The sequence below is a fragment of the Limanda limanda genome, chromosome 17, assembly GCF_963576545.1.
Source record: "Limanda limanda chromosome 17, fLimLim1.1, whole genome shotgun sequence".
Lineage (NCBI taxonomy): Eukaryota > Metazoa > Chordata > Actinopteri > Pleuronectiformes > Pleuronectidae > Limanda > Limanda limanda.
In genome coordinates, this window is record NC_083652.1 from 23,396,456 (window position 1) to 23,415,531 (window position 19,076).

The 19,076-nt window shown below is 39.3% G+C and overlaps 3 protein-coding genes across 4 annotated transcripts; 2 read left to right on the top strand and 1 right to left on the bottom strand.

Moving 5' to 3' along the window:
* Window positions 1–353: 353 nt before the first annotated feature.
* LOC133023738 (zinc finger protein 619-like) lies at window positions 354–15,304 on the top strand. Its single transcript, XM_061090800.1, has 12 exons — window positions 354–682; window positions 2,167–2,242; window positions 2,338–2,434; window positions 3,162–3,848; window positions 4,623–4,796; window positions 6,137–6,190; window positions 6,365–6,497; window positions 7,213–7,285; window positions 9,442–9,667; window positions 11,754–11,890; window positions 13,032–13,137; window positions 13,221–15,304. The coding sequence occupies exons 1-12, from the start codon at window positions 390–392 to the stop codon at window positions 13,832–13,834; spliced, it is 2,670 nt and encodes an 889-aa protein (XP_060946783.1). The 5' UTR covers window positions 354–389; the 3' UTR covers window positions 13,835–15,304.
* On the top strand, window positions 4,530–7,327 carry arl6ip6 (ADP-ribosylation factor-like 6 interacting protein 6). The gene is made up of 4 exons (XM_061090723.1): window positions 4,530–4,796; window positions 6,137–6,190; window positions 6,365–6,497; window positions 7,213–7,327. The coding sequence occupies exons 1-4, from the start codon at window positions 4,610–4,612 to the stop codon at window positions 7,304–7,306; spliced, it is 468 nt and encodes a 155-aa protein (XP_060946706.1). The 5' UTR covers window positions 4,530–4,609; the 3' UTR covers window positions 7,307–7,327.
* Window positions 15,160–19,036, bottom strand: LOC133023647 (zinc finger and BTB domain-containing protein 17). Of its 2 annotated transcripts, none has more exons than XM_061090722.1 (4): window positions 18,670–19,036; window positions 17,260–17,372; window positions 16,471–16,564; window positions 15,160–16,383 (listed from the first exon to the last, which is right to left on the bottom strand). In XM_061090722.1, the coding sequence occupies exons 1-4, from the start codon at window positions 18,944–18,946 to the stop codon at window positions 15,644–15,646; spliced, it is 1,224 nt and encodes a 407-aa protein (XP_060946705.1). In that variant the 5' UTR covers window positions 18,947–19,036; the 3' UTR covers window positions 15,160–15,643. The 2 variants fall into 2 exon arrangements, with proteins under 2 accessions (XP_060946705.1, XP_060946704.1); XM_061090721.1 differs by having other exon boundaries at window positions 15,160–16,386.
* Between the last annotated feature and the right edge of the window lie 40 nt (window positions 19,037–19,076).

Consider the following 19,076-nt stretch of genomic DNA (forward strand, 5'->3'; position numbering starts at 1 on the left):
GTTAGTGGAGTCTTAACTAATTTACCCATTTCGAGTCAATCCACTCCTGATAAGTAAAAAAAGACAATTAAGAAAATATCTTAGTATATTTAGAGCTATGTTACAAATCATAGACTAATGATTAAATACATAAATAAAAGGGAATACAAGATTAAGATCAGACAAAATATTGTAGTTTCGTAAACCGTAATGATTCATCCCATCCGGCAGGTGGCAGCAGGGCGCCGGTCAGTCCACCGACCACTTGAGTTCTTGTTGACACACTCGTACCTCGCTGTCATGCACACACGCTGCTCCTCCCGTGCGTGATATTATAATAACTACATATTAACAATAACCACCGACAAGCAGCTCGTCCGTCCACGTCAGAGAGACCCTGAGGAAACACCATGTCCACCGCCTTCTCCTTCCACACGCAGCTCGGCTCCATCATGGACGCGATCTCCAAAACGGCCGTGATGGAAATCAGCAAACTGGTAGAGATCGAGTCGAAGATGCTGAAGATCGAGATCACCCGAGGACGCAACGAGATCTGCTCCCTCAGCGAGAAGCTGCAGCTGATGGAGAAGCTGCTGTACATGGCCCAGGGGGGGGGCAGCCGGCAGGAGGCGCTGGTGGTGAGGAGGGAAGCTCCGGTCCACAGAGACCAGGAGCCGGGCAGGACCAGAGCTGCCATGAAGAGGTGAACTCCTGTGTGGGTTAGGGTTTCAAAATTCCGGGTATATTCAAAGTTGGAAACTTTCCATGGGGATTAACGGGAATAAACTGGAAATGTTGTGGGTAATTTATACTAACTGTATTTACCTTGTCATATACAGACATAAATATAAACATTTTGTTGTGTCATAGGCTGATTTGAGCCCTGAGGAAACTTTGGGCACTTGACTATATGCTTCTGCATCGTTGTGTCATTCTTAACATAGGTCTTTGCACAGTATTTGCAAATGTACACAGCCTCTCCTTCTACATTGGATGAGGTGAAATGTCTCCACACATGAGAGAGTGCACGTGGCATTGTTCTGTAGAATAAGATGAGAAAAAAGTTTGTAAAAAAACACTAATGCAATGCCAGAGATATAAATAGTTAGCCAAACAATTGGAATCGTCTGTAAATATATGTTACAATTGATGGATAAATGAATGGAAATAGTCTAGATGAACAGATGAACAATCCTCAATCAGCATGCTAATATATTTTCCCAGTAATATCATGGAAACTTACCTGACTAGTCCTTCACTCTACAGCAGGCCTCAATAGCCCTGCTGTAGAGTGAAGCATGCTGGGAGTTATCTGTGCATGTGATGGAAGAATGCACAGTGGAGGCTTGAAACTCAACGTTCCATACATCTTTAAAATAGAGTTTTGAATGATGTTTTTATTGCTCAGCGTTTCATTTGCATAGTTGTTGTTTTTTTCAAAATTCCCGAGCTTAATATTCCCGTGGAAAGTTTCCGGAAATCAGTGGTGGGAAGGAACGAAGTACAAATACTTCGTTCCTGTACTTAAGTAGATTTTTCCCATATCTGTACTTTACTTGAGTATTTATTTTCCTGACGACTTTTTACTTTTACTCGTTACATTTGAACACCAATTTCGGTACGTTCTACTTCTTACATTCTCAAAACTGTCTTGTTACTTGAGCAGCGGAGGTTAGCGCACCACGGGCTTTACGCACTAGTCCATTACTATTTGAGATATATATATTATATATATAGTATTTATTTTTTTATCATTTTTTTCATTTTTTTTTCTCAAGGAACAGTACAACAATATAACACGTTTGATCATATCAACTTTTAAATGACGTCTTAGACCTACTATAAAAAGCACTTTGCATTTTTAATTCTGGTACTTGTACTTTTACTTTACTAAATGTCAACACCAGATACTTTTGATACTTAAGTACATTTAATATGAGCTACTTTAAGACTTTTACTCAAGTCATTTTCTGACGGGAGACTTTTACTTTTACCGAAGTCACTTTCAGGTAAGATATCTGTACTTTTACTCAAGTATGGCTTTAAAGTACTTTATACACCACTGCCGGAAATTTACCAGAAACTTTCCGCCCCTTTGCAACCCCAGTGGTGATAGGGAGTTGCCACCATGTCCTGTGTGCCATCCTGCCTGGTGTATTAATCCAAGGTGTGTTTTTTTCCGCCCAGTGAGATCCACTGGGAAAGCACAAGTTCCTCCACTGAGATCAGCAGCTTGCATCACGTTGAGGAGGCTGCAGCTGAGGTAACTCTGCTCTCATCATAAAGTCTAATCGCCATTATATCATATACTGTCCTTCATTTATAACAGGTGCAATTTGTACATTGTTTTCTCAACAGCCTCCACAGAAAGAGCAGCCTGATCTGATCGTGGTGAAGGAGGAGCCTGCAGAGGTGGAGACCAGGGACACTCAGCGAGACAGGACCAGTGGAACCAGTGAGTTTTAAATGTACAAGTTACTGATAATTATCACAATTAATCTCACATTATTATTTCTTTCAGTTTAAAATACTGATTTGTGATCCTGAGTGACATTTGTGGTTTTAAACTCAGAATGATTAACACTTGAGAAACAGCTAAACATTTCACAAGACTGAGATGAGATCAGTTATGTGGTTTATCTTCCTTCTGTGCTTTCACAATCTTCATATCAATATACATCAAACTTGTAGTGCATTGCTTTTGCTAAAATTATATTGTGATACTTAGTGATGTTGGTTTATTGCCCAGCACTATTAGAAACAATGTTTTAAAGGGTATGATGAAGAATAACTTTATTATGATATCAGTGAATTCATGTTTGACTCCACCCTGGCTTGGACTGCCACTGTTACTTTGTTTTTTATTACTATCCCGCCAATAGTGTATTCATATTTATATATATTTATATTTTTATCCTGCTCATAGTGTATTCATAGTCCTTATATCCTACAATTCCTGTTAATACTGTAATATTCCATATATATTTCTACTGTACAGATCTTATTTATTACATTTTCACTTTAATATGCACGATACTCTGCACTTTTACTGCCTTTTTCTTGCACTTCTGGTTAGACGCTAAACTGCATTTCGTTGCATATGTACTTGTGCAATGACAATAAAGTTGAATCTAATCTAATCTAATATTTCTCATTTCAACATACTTGTGTGATGTCAACAGGAAGGAAAGCGGTCACAGACGCTCAGAGGAGCTCGGATGTGATGAAGAGCCACAAACCCATCGCAGAACGCCATCAGCCCGTGTTCCCTCCTGAACGCTTTGTGACCCTGAACGCCCAGCCCCCCCCCGCTGCACCAGGGAGGGGGGTAACACAGTGGAATCAACAGCTCGCCCCTGCAAACACATCAAACCCAGAGCCCGGGAAAAGCATCGCTCAAAACGTTGCCTCCCAGAGCTTAAGCGTGCTCAGGAACATGAAGATTCACACTTTGAGGAACACCGGGGCCAAGAGGTTCGCCTGCCTGCAGTGCGGCAAGAGCTTCAGGTGCTTCAGCCAGCTGGAGATCCACCAGAGGAGTCACACGGGAGAGAAACCCTTCAGGTGCACGCTGTGTGGAAAGAGATACGCACAGAAAGGACATCTGTACACACACCAGCGCACACACACCGGGGAGAAGCCGTATCGCTGTCCAATTTGCGGGAAGGGCTTCATTCAGAAATGCACTCTTGATATGCACCAGCGCACACACACCGGAGAGAAACCCTTTGTTTGTATCAAATGTGGCAAAGGTTTCACCAAGAACTGTAATCTGAAGAAACACCTGGCAGTACATTTAGATCCGGGTCTGACCATGTATGATTCTGCTGCTTCAACATTCAGTGTGACATTAATCAATGGAACCACTTAGAACAGTCAAATGTAACGTCCACAGCTGTTTGTTTGAAATTAAATATTTATAATAAAGGTTTTTATCTTTGCTCCAGATTTGAGTGGCAGATTTTTATAAAGTGTAAGTACTTACTTTCTGCTGCTTTCCTTTCATATCTCAATTGAAACCTGATATTATGCTACAATACAAAAAATACACACTTGACAATACAAAAAAACACCTTTTCTGAACTGACCCTGAGGAACAAACAAATAAGTGAATCACTCTCATCTGTCAATAATAAATATGTTGAAGTTGCAATATTCCAAATGCCAGAAAATTTGCTCTTCAATAGCAAATGCTGTGAAACAATGGAGGGAGGGGTCGCTCTGGAGTTATCTCAAGCTATACTGTAGTAAGTATAAAGTAAACTTTTTTTTTAAGACTTTTTATATCTTGTATATATCTGTTTTGCATTTTACTCTTTATTTAACTTTGATGTCTTGTATATATATTTGTTTTATATACAGTTATTTCTTTCTTATGTAAAGTACTTAAATGTATGCACCTTTTCACCAAAGAAAATTCCAGGTAGGTGTAAACCTACTTGGCAATAAATCCTTTCTGATTCTGATCATAGACTGTATGATTCTGATAAATAAATAGAATCGAACTACAGATACGGAACAGCCCGAGGGACATTTCTGAATGCGGAAGTCCCACCTGAATATGGGCAGAGCAGAAAGTGAGAAGAGTTCCTGACTGGGCAGCGGAACACGGAGTTTTTTTTTAAAAGACATGGAACATCCAGGCTCTTCCCCCGAGGGACCCGGCGGGAGGGTCGGGTCAGGGGTCGCGGAACAGCCGCTCTCCCCCCGGTACGACCCCCGACGCTGGTCCGTGGTCGGCCTGTCCGTCCTGGGCTCCGCGGGGTGTGTGTCCGCGGTCGGCTGCTTGTGCGCCTTCATCTACCCCATCCTGAAAGGTAACGCGTTTAATAACATTTAATAACTATTAAGTAACTTTTAATTAACTTTGTGGAAGTGTTTCTTGGCTCTTTGGTTAGAAGCAGAATCTCCCAGGCCCCGCCCCTCAAACCGCATTCCTCAATGTTATAATATGTTGTAAATAATCTCGTGTAGGAAGTGTTTTTAAATTGAAATGTTTCACCTGCATTTAAATAAAGAACATTAAAACCTTCCAATTTTCAAAATGTGAAGAACAATAAAAGCCTTAAAGGTGTCAACCTTAGCATTCTGTTGCTGCCATTATTACTATATACTGCTATTATATTGGTATAATTACTATCATATATAAATGTACATTGTTATATTATATACTATATATACTGTACTATTTTTATATACTGTCTAACAATAACATTAGCATCATATCATCAGTACTATTACCATCATCTTGCCACTGCACCTTATCTACCTGTTTATCTTGTGTTTCTGTTTTTATTCTTTCTACCTCAATATTTTTTATTTTATTGTATTGTATTTTATTGTATTCAAATATACCGGCTGCTATGACAACTTAATTTCCATTCGGGGATGAATAAAGTAATCTATCTATCTATCTATCTATCTATCTATCTATCTATCTATCTATCTATCTATCTATCTATCTATCTATCTATCTATCTACCTATCTATCTATCTATCTATCTATCTATCTATCTATCTATCTATCTATCTATCTATCTATCTATCTATCTTTTAGCTGGCACAATATAAATCTATAGAACGTCATAAATAACTTGAAATAAAAGCTAAACTTGAGTAGTGTCTGTACTGCCATGTTCGTTTATTTTTCCTCATCATCTAGTTTTCTCTTTCTCTCATAAAGGATATTATTTAAGAAGGGATGACGAAGTGGAAATTCGTCCACATTTGATTTCTTTAGGCAAATGTTCAATGAAACGACCCAAACACACTAACAGTGATATGTATCATGTTCATCATGTTGCAATCTGACACTGTTAACTGTTTTGCATTTAGCATTTCACTTTTTACTTCACTTTTTATATCTTTTATCTTTTATATCTTTTTATTCAGAAATGTTTGTCAAAATAAATGTTACTTTGTATTAATATTGGTAAAGTGAGTAAATAAGAAGTAAACAGTGAGTAAATAAATACTGGTTTCCTATTTTTTATTGCTCTCCTATGTATGTTGTATATATTGCGTTTTTATGTTTCTATGTTCATTGTTTGCACCAATAACCAGAGCAAATTCCTTGTATGTGTGAACGTACTTGGCAATAAAATACTTCTGATTCTGATTTATGAGAATGATGCTTTTGCTGCTGTGACTGTTTCAGAGCTGCGGGCAGGGAGAGTGAGAGGAGAGGACGGGACTGAAGAGAGAATCCTGGGTGAGTATCAGGACGTCTCTCTCTCTGTCATCTCTACGTACAGTTACATGAAGTCAGCATACAATCCTCCATCTGTAATAAAGAGCTGAAAGTACTTCTACTCCCACTTTAGTCGGGTTTACAAAAATAAATACAGATTAAAACTAATTTGATGATGCTTTTGCATTTGTGCAGGTTTCTGGAGCATCCTTGTGCTGTCAGTAGTCGTTGGATTCATCTGCTGCGTCTTCTCGTGGACTCTCACCTACCTGGACTCATACCAGCCGGGCAAGGGCTTCCTGTCACCGCTGCCACCGGCCCACCTCAGGTAACAGGTAGTGGTGGGGGGAAAAATCGATTCTGTTCAGTATCGCAATTTTTTTTTTTTTTTTAATATTTATTTACAATTATATATGTAACAGCCCCTGGCTGGCAAAGCATGACGAGGAGAGTTTCAGAGTTTCAGATACCTAGTGTGTTCTCCACTGCAGGAGATATAGTAACGTTCCAGAGGAACTTTAACATCTGAGCATGTTGACCAACTCCTTTTTCTGAACAAAAATGCCAATATTCCCAAATGAATTTAACATTTTGGGTCATGACCTTGCAGGTCTCAATTTGATTGAAGCTCTAGGTTACTCTTATTTATATGATTGAGCTCAGTGTTCATGTGAGAGGTCTCCTATTCAGAAAATAATTACAAAGGTCCTGTGTCCTGAATGTTCAAGGACAAAGTTTTTGCACTTCAGTTAATGTGTAGAAGACAATGTTGTTCACAGAATTAAATGTGACATTTGAAGTGAGTTGAGCAGTCTTATTTTCCTCATTTTTTGTAATGCCTTTGAATAATATGGGGGACATGAATGGCAATAAATCGCAGAATCGCAATACTATTGAATCGTCACATTTTTGCCAATTCCCACCCCTAGTAACAGGGTGTTGGACGAGTGTGTAGTGTGGTTCCTTGTGTTTGAACTCACTGGTAAACAGCAGAGGATGACGTCATGTTAAGAACTGCCTTGCCTCTCTGTGTTTCCTCATAGAGATGAACCTGGCCATCGGTCTCAGGTGGGTTATGGAGCTGTCGTCCTCAACGGCCTCATGGCCGTGCTCACCGTCTTCTGGATCCTCACCTGACACACACACACACACACACACACACACACACACACACACACACACACACACACACACACACACACACACACACACACACACACACACACACACACACACACACACACACACACACACACACACACACACACACACACACACACACACACACACACATACTGTTTCTTCTGTTTGTGTTTCTGTAAGTCTGCGGGATTACACAAAACTACTGGACTCATTAAAACAACATTTTGAAAAAAGGATGCAGTATGGGTCAGGACCTAAGAATTATTATTATTATTCACATTATCATCATTGTTGATATTATTATTATCATCATGTACTTTAGGGTCTTTTCAGTGCCAAGGCAAACAGGGTCTGCACTTCACTTTTCTACAGCAGTGAGAGTTATTAAGTTGCAAATCCACCCAAAAAAAGGAATAATATTAATAAATAACCACAAAGAAATGAGAATAAAATTCAATGTGTTTGCCTGATTTATGTTTTCTGTTTGTTTTTTGGTAAAAAATGAAAACACTTTCAATCTGTAGACTACTGCCTAATAGTCGTATCTTTGCCATTTGATGGCAATTGCTCATATACTGTAAGCCTAAATAAGTATATTTATTATTTTGAACAAAGGTTAAATATTATTTCGCAAGTTTCAAAAAGTGCCCCCAATTTTTTCAAATGCCCCTGGATTTCAGTCAGTTACAAAATATGTAAATTTCCTACCCTGACCCCAGGGCAGTCGTCTTAGCCCCCATCTTTTCTCACTGCCATAAATTAATATAACAGTGTTTATATTTTTACATTAATTTCACATGAATTTACCTCTAACTGTATGAAACGTGTTATATTAACAAAACTGACCTGCCTCTACGCTGTGTGCTGCCTTCAAGTGCCCCTCGTTAATATCGCAACGCAATTTACAGATTTCCATAAATTAATATTTATTTGCCATAAATTAATATAACAGTGTTTATATTTTTACATTAATTTCACATGAATTTACCTCTAACTGTATGAAACGTGTTATATTAATAAAACTGACCTGCCTCTACGCTGTGTGCTGCCTTCAAGTACCCCTCGTTAATATCGCAACGCAATTTACAGATTGCCATAAATTAATATTTATTTGCCATAAATTAATATAACAGTGTTTATATTTTTACATACATTCTATATGAATTTACCTCTAACTGTATGAAACATGTTATATTAACAAAACTGACCTGCCTCTACGCTGTGTACTGACTTCAAGTACCCCTCGTTAATATCGCACCGCAATTTACAGATTGCCATAAATTAATATTTATTTGCCATAAATTAATATAACAGTGTTTATATTTTTACATTAATTTTATATGAATTTACCTCTAACTGTATGAAACGTGTTATATTAACAAAACTGACCTGCCTCTACGCTGTGTGCTGCCTTCAAGTACCCCTCGTTAATATCGCTACGCAATTTACAGATTTCCATTTATTTGCCATAAATTAATATAACAGTGTTTATATTTTTACATTAATTTCACATGAATTTACCTCTAACTGTATGAAACGTGTTATATTAATAAAACTGACCTGCCTCTACGCTGTGTGCTGCCTTCAAGTACCCCTCGTTAATATCGCTACGCAATTTACAGATTTCCATTTATTTGCCATAAATTCATATAACAGTGTTTATATTTTTACATTAATTTTATATGAATTTACCTCTAACTGTATGAAACGTGTTATATTAACAAAACTGACCTGCCTCTACGCTGTGTGCTGCCTTCAAGTGCCCCTCGTTAATATCGCTACGCAATTTACAGATTTCCATTTATTTGCCATAAATTAATATAACAGTGTTTATATTTTTACATTAATTTTATATGAATTTACCTCTAACTGTATTAAACGTGTTATATTAATAAAACTGACCTGCCTCTACGCTGTGTGCTGCCTTCAAGTACCCCTCGTTAATATCGCAACGCAATTTACAGATTTCCCACAATCCCTCGCGGTACAGCTATAACATACTGGACCAGAAATCAGCGTCGCTGCGCTGGGACATTTTTCCTCCCTAAAATAAAAAAAGCAGTTTCGAAATATCCCGTCTCCCCGTCGCGATGATGTGCGACACCACGAACCGGAGCTTCCGGACGCAGCTGGCCGTCATCCTGGACAAAGTGACCCAGGCGGCTCTGCTGGAGATCAGCTCCCTGGCGGACGAGTGCTCCTCCGTCCTTCACGCCGAGATGTCGCTGCACAAGACGGAGAACGAGGCTCTGAAGAAGCGCTGCTACTCGCTGGAGCTCCAGCTGCGAGCCGCCCGGGAGCCGCAGACCTTCCCCGGCCACAGCGTCCACAGCGTCGGCCGCCGGCTCCCCGCAGGTCAGGCCGGTCACAGACCCCCGGACCCAGCCGGTCCCCGGGCTCGCTCCGGCGGGTGGAGGTGTCAGCCAGCCCCCGGTCTCTGTTTGACAGGCTGTAGCTAGCTGCTCCACCCCGGTGGTGTTAGGTGAAGCAGGCTAAAGCTAAGGGAGGCTGGGATTGAAGATCCACTGGTGTAATGTTCAGCTTCTATTGTTTAGTGGTTTTCTGGAGGATGTTTGTGGAGCTGTTTGTGTTCTCAACATGGGTGGGGGGGCTGAACCACTGCAGGGGGGCGTGGGGGGCGTGGGTGACCACAGGAAGATGGTGTGACATCAGACAGAATCAAAATCTGAAAGTATTTATTGCCAAGTAGGTTTACACCTACCTGGAATTTGCTCTGGTTATTGGTGCATACAATGAACATAGAAACATAAAAACACAATAAATACACCACACATAAGAAAAACAATAGTAATAATAAAAAAACACTATATGCATTTTTTCACTATTTACTTCTTATTTACTCACTTTTTCTAATATTTATACAAGGTAGCATTTATTTAGACATAAACATATCTATATAAAAATCTATAAAAGATAAAAGATATAAAAAGTGAAGTAAAAGGTGAAATGCACAATGCAAAAAGCAAAACAGTGAACAGTGTCAAATTGCAATATGCAATGTAGTACAGTGTAATATATTAATATAATAATATGTGTTAGTTTAATGATATTATCCATGTAGGCACAATCATTTTAAAGGCTGCTGATGCTGCTGTGTTTGGATTTAAATATTCATTTTTTTTTTCTAGTTTATTTTAAAATAATTGCTTGACTGATGTCAGTTGTGGTGTGAGCTCTCACCTTAGATAAGTGGGTAGTTGACAAATAAGGGTGAAACAGTATTTTTTTAATAAAGTTCTAATGAGGATTACAGTTGTATGAAATTATAATGTTCAAATGCTGATTTTTTTTAAACTGCTAGTCCCCCATAGTTGTCCATGTAACTGCCCTTTCAAAAATCTGATTTTCCATGTCACGCCACAGGACAGCATTGGTGTTACGAAAGTTATTTTGCTGTAAATACTAATATACTAGTTTTGTGCATATTAAAACCTAATATTAATAAAGTCATGATATACAATATAATGCCAAGGCAGTTATTACCTGCTCCAGATATTTCTGGTTTATTTTGTTAATATGTAAGTTTAATGCTTCACCTATGTTACGGTCACACCGCAGGACATTTTGCGTATTCACCTTAAAATATAATCAAAACATAACAGATATTTCATACAAAATCATAAGTTTAAAACAAAGTACCATAATATGCATCACATCCATGTGTTGTTTAAGTGGTTAAATGCATCTAAATAAACATTCACACTTAGTTACAGAAAAATCATGCGTCATGTCATCCACCCATGTATATAAAGATGGATGACACGCCCCCTCTTCCTCCCACTATCCACAAATGCTGCTACAATTGTTGAATGTGGGAACAAGTGAGTGGGGGGGATCGAGCTGTGGTAGTGACCAATCAACAGCCAGTCTCAGCTGTCAATCATGACATTTCACCCCCCATATTGACAACATCAAATTGATTATTAACACCAAAATTACCATAAAATAAGAAACTTGAATATAGAATACTGTGAGAAGAACTGCTTAAAATGACAGAACTCATGAGAAACAATGATTGAATGTGTACTTTGACGTTTTAGTTTGGTCTGTGTTTCGTCCACTAACATGGAGGAGGCGGGATTAATCACCAATTCTGCATCCAGCCACCAGGTGGAGATCGAGGTGCTGTGGCTTCACTTTTTTTGGAAGCCTTCATCTCGTCAACATTGATATGAAGGAGTTGGACGATAGCCCTTAAAATGCAATGTAGTTGAGTAGCAGCGCAAACTGACCATGGAGTCGATCACTTCCTCTCTGAAACAAAGTCAAACAACCTGAATGTAGAATTTATCGTAGCGCTGTTTTGGCCAAAGTGCTGATCTTCATTCGCAGGCCTTCACATTTAGTCTCAATGAAAAAGACTTTCACTTTGATAACCATCTGTTGGAGATCTCAAGTTCATATCTGCTTTGTCCTCCAGAACTTCATCAACCTGCTCCGGCCATCGATGGAGTTTTTGGGAAGGACTGGTGTATGGACTTCTGGAGAGAAGAGAAACTCCCCTCTCACAGAAAAGAAACAATGGAGCCTCCTGCAATGACAAGCATGGGAGCACCGGTTAGTCAACCACTCAGGAACTGGTTTTCAACTTTTGAATGATCTATTCTTTCTTAGTGAACTGAAATGACTAAATAAACCTGTCTCCTTGCACTGTGGACCTGTACAACACTCTGCTCCATATACACTTACTTCACATCATATGTGATATGTGTTAATGTAAACCATATTGATATTATATATCATTTTATACAATAATATTGTCTTTTGCACACTCTGTCTACATATTCTTACACTCATAGTATATATATTATCTATTGTATAGTCAAATACTTATATTTAAACCTCTACTATATGTCATATCATATTATATCATACTCTCTGTATATTCTTTGTATATATAAGTCTATATAAACATATTTATACATGTGTACATTTTATTATTATTATTATATTTACTATTATTATTATATATACTGTTGCTGCCATTATTACTATATACTGCTATTATATTGGTATAATTACTATCATATATAAACATATTTTATGTTATATTATATACTATATATACTGCACTATTTTTATATACTGTCTAACAATAACATAACCATCATATCATCAGTACTATTACCATCATCTTGCCACTGCACCTTATCTACCTATTTATCTTGTGCTTCTGTTTTTATTCTTTCTACCTCAATATTTTTTATTTTATTCTATTGTATTGTATTTTATTGTATTCAAATATACCGGCTGCTATGACGACTTAATTTCCCTTCGGGGATGAATAAAGTAATCTATCATCTATCTATCTATCTATCTATCTATCTATCTATCTATCTATCTATCTATCTATCTATCTATCTATCTATCTATCTATCTATCTATCTATCCATCCATCCATCCATCCATCCATCCATCCATCCATCCATCCATCCATCCATCCATCCATCCATCCATCCATCCATCCATCCATCCATCCATCCATCCATCCATCCATCCATCCATCTATCTATCTATCTATCTATCTATCTATCTATCTATCTATCTATCTATCCATCTATCCATCTATCCATCTATCCATCTATCCATCTATCTATCTATCTATCTATCTATCTATCTATCTATCTATCTATCTATCTATCTATCTATCTATCTGATCGAGTTACCTTTAATTTACAAAGCTGTTTCTCACCTGCAGGCCATAGACCTGACGGAGAGAGAGCCTGATACCATCTTTGTCAAGGAGGAGATATACGATGATCATCCCATCGGTCAGCAGATGACTTTCACAGATAGCAGAAAAAGTGAGATAATAAAAGATAACAAAACAAATAATTGTAATCCCTGAAGTTGCTGTGGTATAACCACATTTATTCTCACTCAACAGTTGCTGGGATGTTCGAGGAGGACACCATGCTTCACAGGTCTGTGGATGAGCTGGAGCTTCACCCGGGGGAGTTAAACAACTTCCCCATGACGGCCGACAGTCAAACACTTCTACGCACGCACCCGACAATCATGGACAAGTTAATAGACGACGCGACAATGAGCACTCTGGCCGACAACACAAACCCTCCTCCAGCCACCGCCGAATACCCTGACTACACCAACGACATCCACATGAACACCAGGAAAGAGCTCACGATTCAGCCCAAACAATTAAAGCCAACAAAACGGTTCGAGTGCTTATTCTGTGGGAAACTGTTCAACTACTTGAGCAGTTTAAAAGTCCACATCCGGCGCCACTCCGGTGAGAAGCCGTTCAGCTGCTCCGTGTGCGGCAAGAGATTCGCTCAGAAGACCTACCTGAAGCTGCACCAGCGCGTGCACTCGGGGGAGAAGCCGTACAGCTGCCCCAGCTGCGGCAAGAGCTTCTCCCAGAAAAGCTCCCTGAACATTCACCTCCGGACACACACCGGTGAAAAGCCTTACAGCTGTGTGGACTGTGGGAAGTGTTATGCTTACAAGTACGGCTTAAATCACCACCAGTGTTTCACTTGACCTGTCAAACGACCACGTGGCTGTTTTTGGTGAGATGTCTGGCTGTGATGAGCGGTGCTTTCGGTTGTTCTCACAGTGGTCCAGCATGTGCCAGTATGTATATAATAATAATTAATAATAATAATTCATTTTATTTGTAAGGCACTCTTCATCCGAGGATCTCAGAGTGCCACAAGTACATAGTTAAAAACAAAGTCCTAAAAAAACTCAACTCAAAGTAAAAACGCCTTCTTGAATAAAAAGGTTTTTAGGCCAGTCTTAAAAGAGTCCAGGGTCTGTGTTGCCCTCAGGTGGTCAGGGAGACCGTTCCATAAGCGGGGCGCTGCTGAGCAAAAGGCCCGGTCGCCCATGGTGCGGAGCTTGGTGTTGGGAACCCGAAGGAGCGAGCTACTTGTAGATCTGAGGGTGCGGGTGGAGGTTTGGGGAGTTATATAGGGAGATTTCAAATACCCCATTTTAAATCAAAAAGCCTGAATGGTCAACAGGGCTGTAAATTGTAGCTTGTTTGGTGTTTTTAGTTTTACTTTATAGGAAATCCTGCAGCAGCAAAATGAGGGTATAAATAATATTGATCCCTTTCAGTGTATCATTTGATTTGGTGGGATTCTTGGCCGGGGGGGTTGTTGTCAATTTGTACGATCCCCTCATCAAATTGTTTTAAGGTCAATTTCAGAATTATCAGCTTAGATGAGACACATTTTCTGATCCAAAAATATTTCCCATTTTGCCCATGCATGTTGTCTTATGACTGGCGAAATGTGTTACATATACATATATACCTCAGTGTTGTTCTGTCCATCAGACCACAAAAGGCCTGTGTTGATGCCAAAATAGCTTTGGACAAGTGCTCAGTTTGCACACATGTAGCATAAACCTTTAAAACTACCTCTTCACAACAAGGTTGGAGTAAAACAACTTCCTCAGTTTGCTTCATTGCCCATTGCCTCAACTCTGCTTTGTATTCACCACATGCCACGCTTCATTTATTGGCATTTATCAGTGGAGAGAGTAGGTAAGCCAATTGCTTTGAAATAACATGAAATGTTCTGTGTTGGTCACATATTTTTAAGATTTGTATTCATTGTCCAGGTCTGAGAGGTGTTACTGTTCTGAAATGTGTTTGTATGGCTGTGTCATTATAGTGGAGAGACAAGTGTTGTCAATGTTCAGTCTCTTAAATGTTAACCAAGAAATTATATTTTATTCTGTACTTTCCATTGAAAGATCCTCATCAGAGCCGTCTTCCTCTGGACAGAGCTATTAGTGGATCTTGGGTATGACTCCGGATAGGATTCCCTCAGAACACACCACGCTAACACACTAAATGAACCCAAGAGGGATGTCTTTTTTATTTCCTTCACACCTGCATGCCTCCTTCACAGCCCTCCAAACTGCCAAAGTTGAAGATTATATTCAAGGCAAAAATACTTTAAAAGAAAGAGTTCTATCAATAAACATTTGAATCTCAAAGTGACCAACTGTGACTGTTCTTTATTGTAAAGATAGAAAGAACAACAGACACTGAACTGCATAAAAGGGTAAATAAAAACACATGGGTATGAAATAGAACATTTGCTTCACATTCCTGCTACTAAACATGACATTAACTACCCTAAAGTCAATGTGAGCAGAACTATTTTGCATTTAAATCAATAAAAATAAAAGTAAAATCAGTCATTGACAGGTTTCAGCGAAGTTCTAAAGATGTCCTCACGCTACAGGCTCGTCTCCCACGACCTCAGAATGTCTGTGTGCCATCATGTGCTCGTTGAGGTTCACCTTTGGCGTGAATGTCTTTCCACATTTACCTCAGCTGAACGGTTTCTCTCCAGTGTGGATGCGTATGTGACATTTTAGATTGCCTTTCTGGGTGAACCCCTTCCCACAAAAGCTGCACGTGAAGGGTTTCTCTCCTGTGTGGACCACATAGTGCATCCTCAGAGCCGATGGGTTTTTAAAGCTCTTCCCACACAGGTGGCAAGACTTGCTGTCCGTCATAGAAGGATGTGGAGGCACGCAGGTGTGCGACTTGAGCTTGGTCTTGTTATTGAAATGCTGCTTACAAATGCTACAGAAATTGGACTTGTGTGATTTCATGTGGCTCGTCAGAGTGCCCTTGTGGTGAAATGGCATGCTGCATATTCTGCATGTGAAGTTTGGTTTGTTTGGAGCTCCGACTGTTGCTACATTAAGCACAGTGAGGTTTTCTAGTGAATCCATTTTCACAAGCGTGCTGTTTTCAGTGTTGTGGGTTGGTGATATCTGCAGCTTGTTGTTGCTGGGCCGACCTGCAGCAGCGTTCAGAGGCTCCTGCTGACTTTCTTGAACAAACTGTACGTCGTCGTCGCCATCTTCCATTGGCGTGATATAAGTGCTGAAGGCTTCCTCTGTGTCGTTGTTGGAAATCAGCTGCGTGGATGGTTTCTCAAGAGCAGCTGCAGACTCGACCTGTTCTCCTTTCCAATCAATTGACAACATGGAAGTGCTGCCATCAGCCGAGTTACCCGATGACAGCTGCTCTGGTTTCACAGCTGTACTTTCTTCAGGTTCTGCTGCATGGAAATACACAAAAACAAACGCTGACAAATCATCTCATCGTGTGTGTGGTCCTTAGTGCCAACACTGCACCGTCTTACCGTCTGTACTCAGCGTTTCCTGCTTGCAGCAGCTGACAGCACCCGCCACAGAATCCTCACTTTTTGTAATCTGGCCAGATATTGTTCCCACAGACTGTCAAAATAGAAAAATTCCATCTGTTGAACTGTAGTTTAATACGGCAACAATTTCTGTGATGAGAGTTGAAATGATTAATCAGGTTCAGTCAATAATGAAAGGTTCAGTGTGTAGAATCTAGTGACATCTAGTGGTGAAGTGTCACAATGCAGCTCACCTCACCCTCCCCTTCCAAACATGAAAAAGAACCTGTGGAAACCTTCAGTTGTCATAAAAACTCAAAAGGTGTTTAGTTTGTCCAGTTTGGGCTCCTGTAAAGAACATGGCGGACTCCGGAGAGAGGATCTGCTACCGATGTAAATATATAGTACCTAAATATAAAGAGCCCATTCATAGGTAAACAATTTGTACAATTTAGATGAAATTGAATGAAAGTGAAAAAACACGCTAGGATTATTTTATATTCAATTTCTGCCAATGGATCCCTTTCACCTAAATCATACACACTGAACCTTTAAGAGGATAAAACAAAGTTTGAGGATGTAGCTAAAGGTGCAGTTTGTGTTGTGTTTAGATGCATTACAAATCATCCATTGTTATTAATAAGTGTGCTGCCTTTAGCTGGAAAATTTATATTACTAGCATAATATAAAATAACAAGCATCAACCACACTGGCATCGATAAAGTGTTATATCTATACATGGACTTTTAAAGCCTGCATATCTTGAACACAGTTGTTTATTCCTCATACCTTATCACAAGTCTGTGGTGAGTCTGTGTCCGGATGATACGGGTCTCTGTCTTTCCACAGGCTCATGCACCAGTCTTTCCCAAAGATGGCTTCTATGGTCGGGCACCCGGACTCTGAGAAGTCAAACAGAGAAGACAGAAGAGTTCACATCGAAGAACAACAGTCGCCAAAAAGTGTTGGTCCTTCAAGATTCAAGATTCAAGATTTTTATTGTTAAATGAACAGAGATAACATGAAGCAGTCTCTGTCAATGAAATACTTGGGTCACAGGCTCTCTTTAAGCAATGCTCAGTCATTTCAACCCAAAAAAATCAAAAATAAATAGTATAAAATAGAATAAAAAAGAATAAAATAGAATAACAATAAAATAGAATATCAAAAATTTAAAATAGAATATAAAATATATATATATCTAAATGTATATCTTTACAGATGAAGAGAAAAATAGAGCAACAGTTGATCTTAAAGTTTTATTGTCCCGTTTATTTGTTTTCTGTGTCATTTTCCTTTCACCTTTTATTTCCAGATTGGTTAGATACATGTATTCATTATAAAGCAAGTATCCCTATGTTTCTGCATTAATTTCCTCCATTTTATTTGTGTTCTGTGTTATTTTCCTTTCACCTTTTATTTGACTTGTTCATTTTTAGCATGATTTTCCAGATTGGTTAGATACATGTATTCATTATAAAGCAAGGATCCCTATGTTTCTGCATTATTTTCCTCCATTTTATTTGTTTATTCTTTATTTTCCTTTCACCTTTTATTTGACTTGTTCATTTTTAGCATGATTTTCCAGATTAGTTAGATACATGTATTCATTATAAAGCAAGTATCCCTATGTTTCTAAATTATTTTCCTCCATTTTATATGTTTTCTGTTTAATTTTCCTTTCACCTTTTATTTGACTTGTTCATTTTTAGCATGATTTCCAGATTGGTTAGATACATGTATTCATTATAAAGCAAGTATCCCTATGTTTCTGCATTATTTTCCTCCATTTTATATGTTTTCTGTGTAATTTTTCTTTCACCTTTTATTTGACTTGTTCATTTTTAGCATGATTTCCAGATTGGTTAGATACATGTATTCATTATAAAGCAAGTATCCCTATATTTCTGCATTGTTTTCGTCCATTTTATTTGTTTTTTCTTTATTTTCCTTTCACCTTTTATTTGACTTGTTCATTTTTAGCATGATTTCCAGATTAGTTAGATACATGTAGTCATTATAAAGCAAGTATCCCTATGTTCCTGCATTGTTTTCCTCCATTCCCCTAAAGTTTAAATGAACTTTTAAAGTGCAGCAAAACTCTTATTAGTCACTTTCCCACTAAATCTCGACCACTTCCAGGCGGAGGATCACTTTGTGGGACAAGGACCCAACCTGAGCCGGGGGAGGATGAGTTACCCTGCGGCTCTCCATCACCGGGGCGGACGGTCTGGACGCCCACGGTGCGGGAGCTTCTCCCCGGGTTGGAGGCTTCGCTTCTCAGGGTGCTCAGCTCGCTCTCCAGCCGGTTCACTCTCTCCTCCAGCGCGGAGTTGGCGAACAGGAGCCGGGACACCTCCAGCTGCAGCTCGGCCGAGTCCTCGTCCACCAGGCGGCTGATCTGACTCAGGGCCGAGCCGGCCATCGTCTCCAGGACGGAGGAGAGCTGCGAGTGAAGCGGGAAGCGGCTCGCCATCGCTGCGACGGATTCAATGGGATTATGATTTCATAAAAACAACACAATAGCCGTAAGCTAACTGGAGCTAACGGTTCCCCCCAGGCGTAGAGGGACCCAAATACATGTAGCAACCGTGACGTACTTCCGG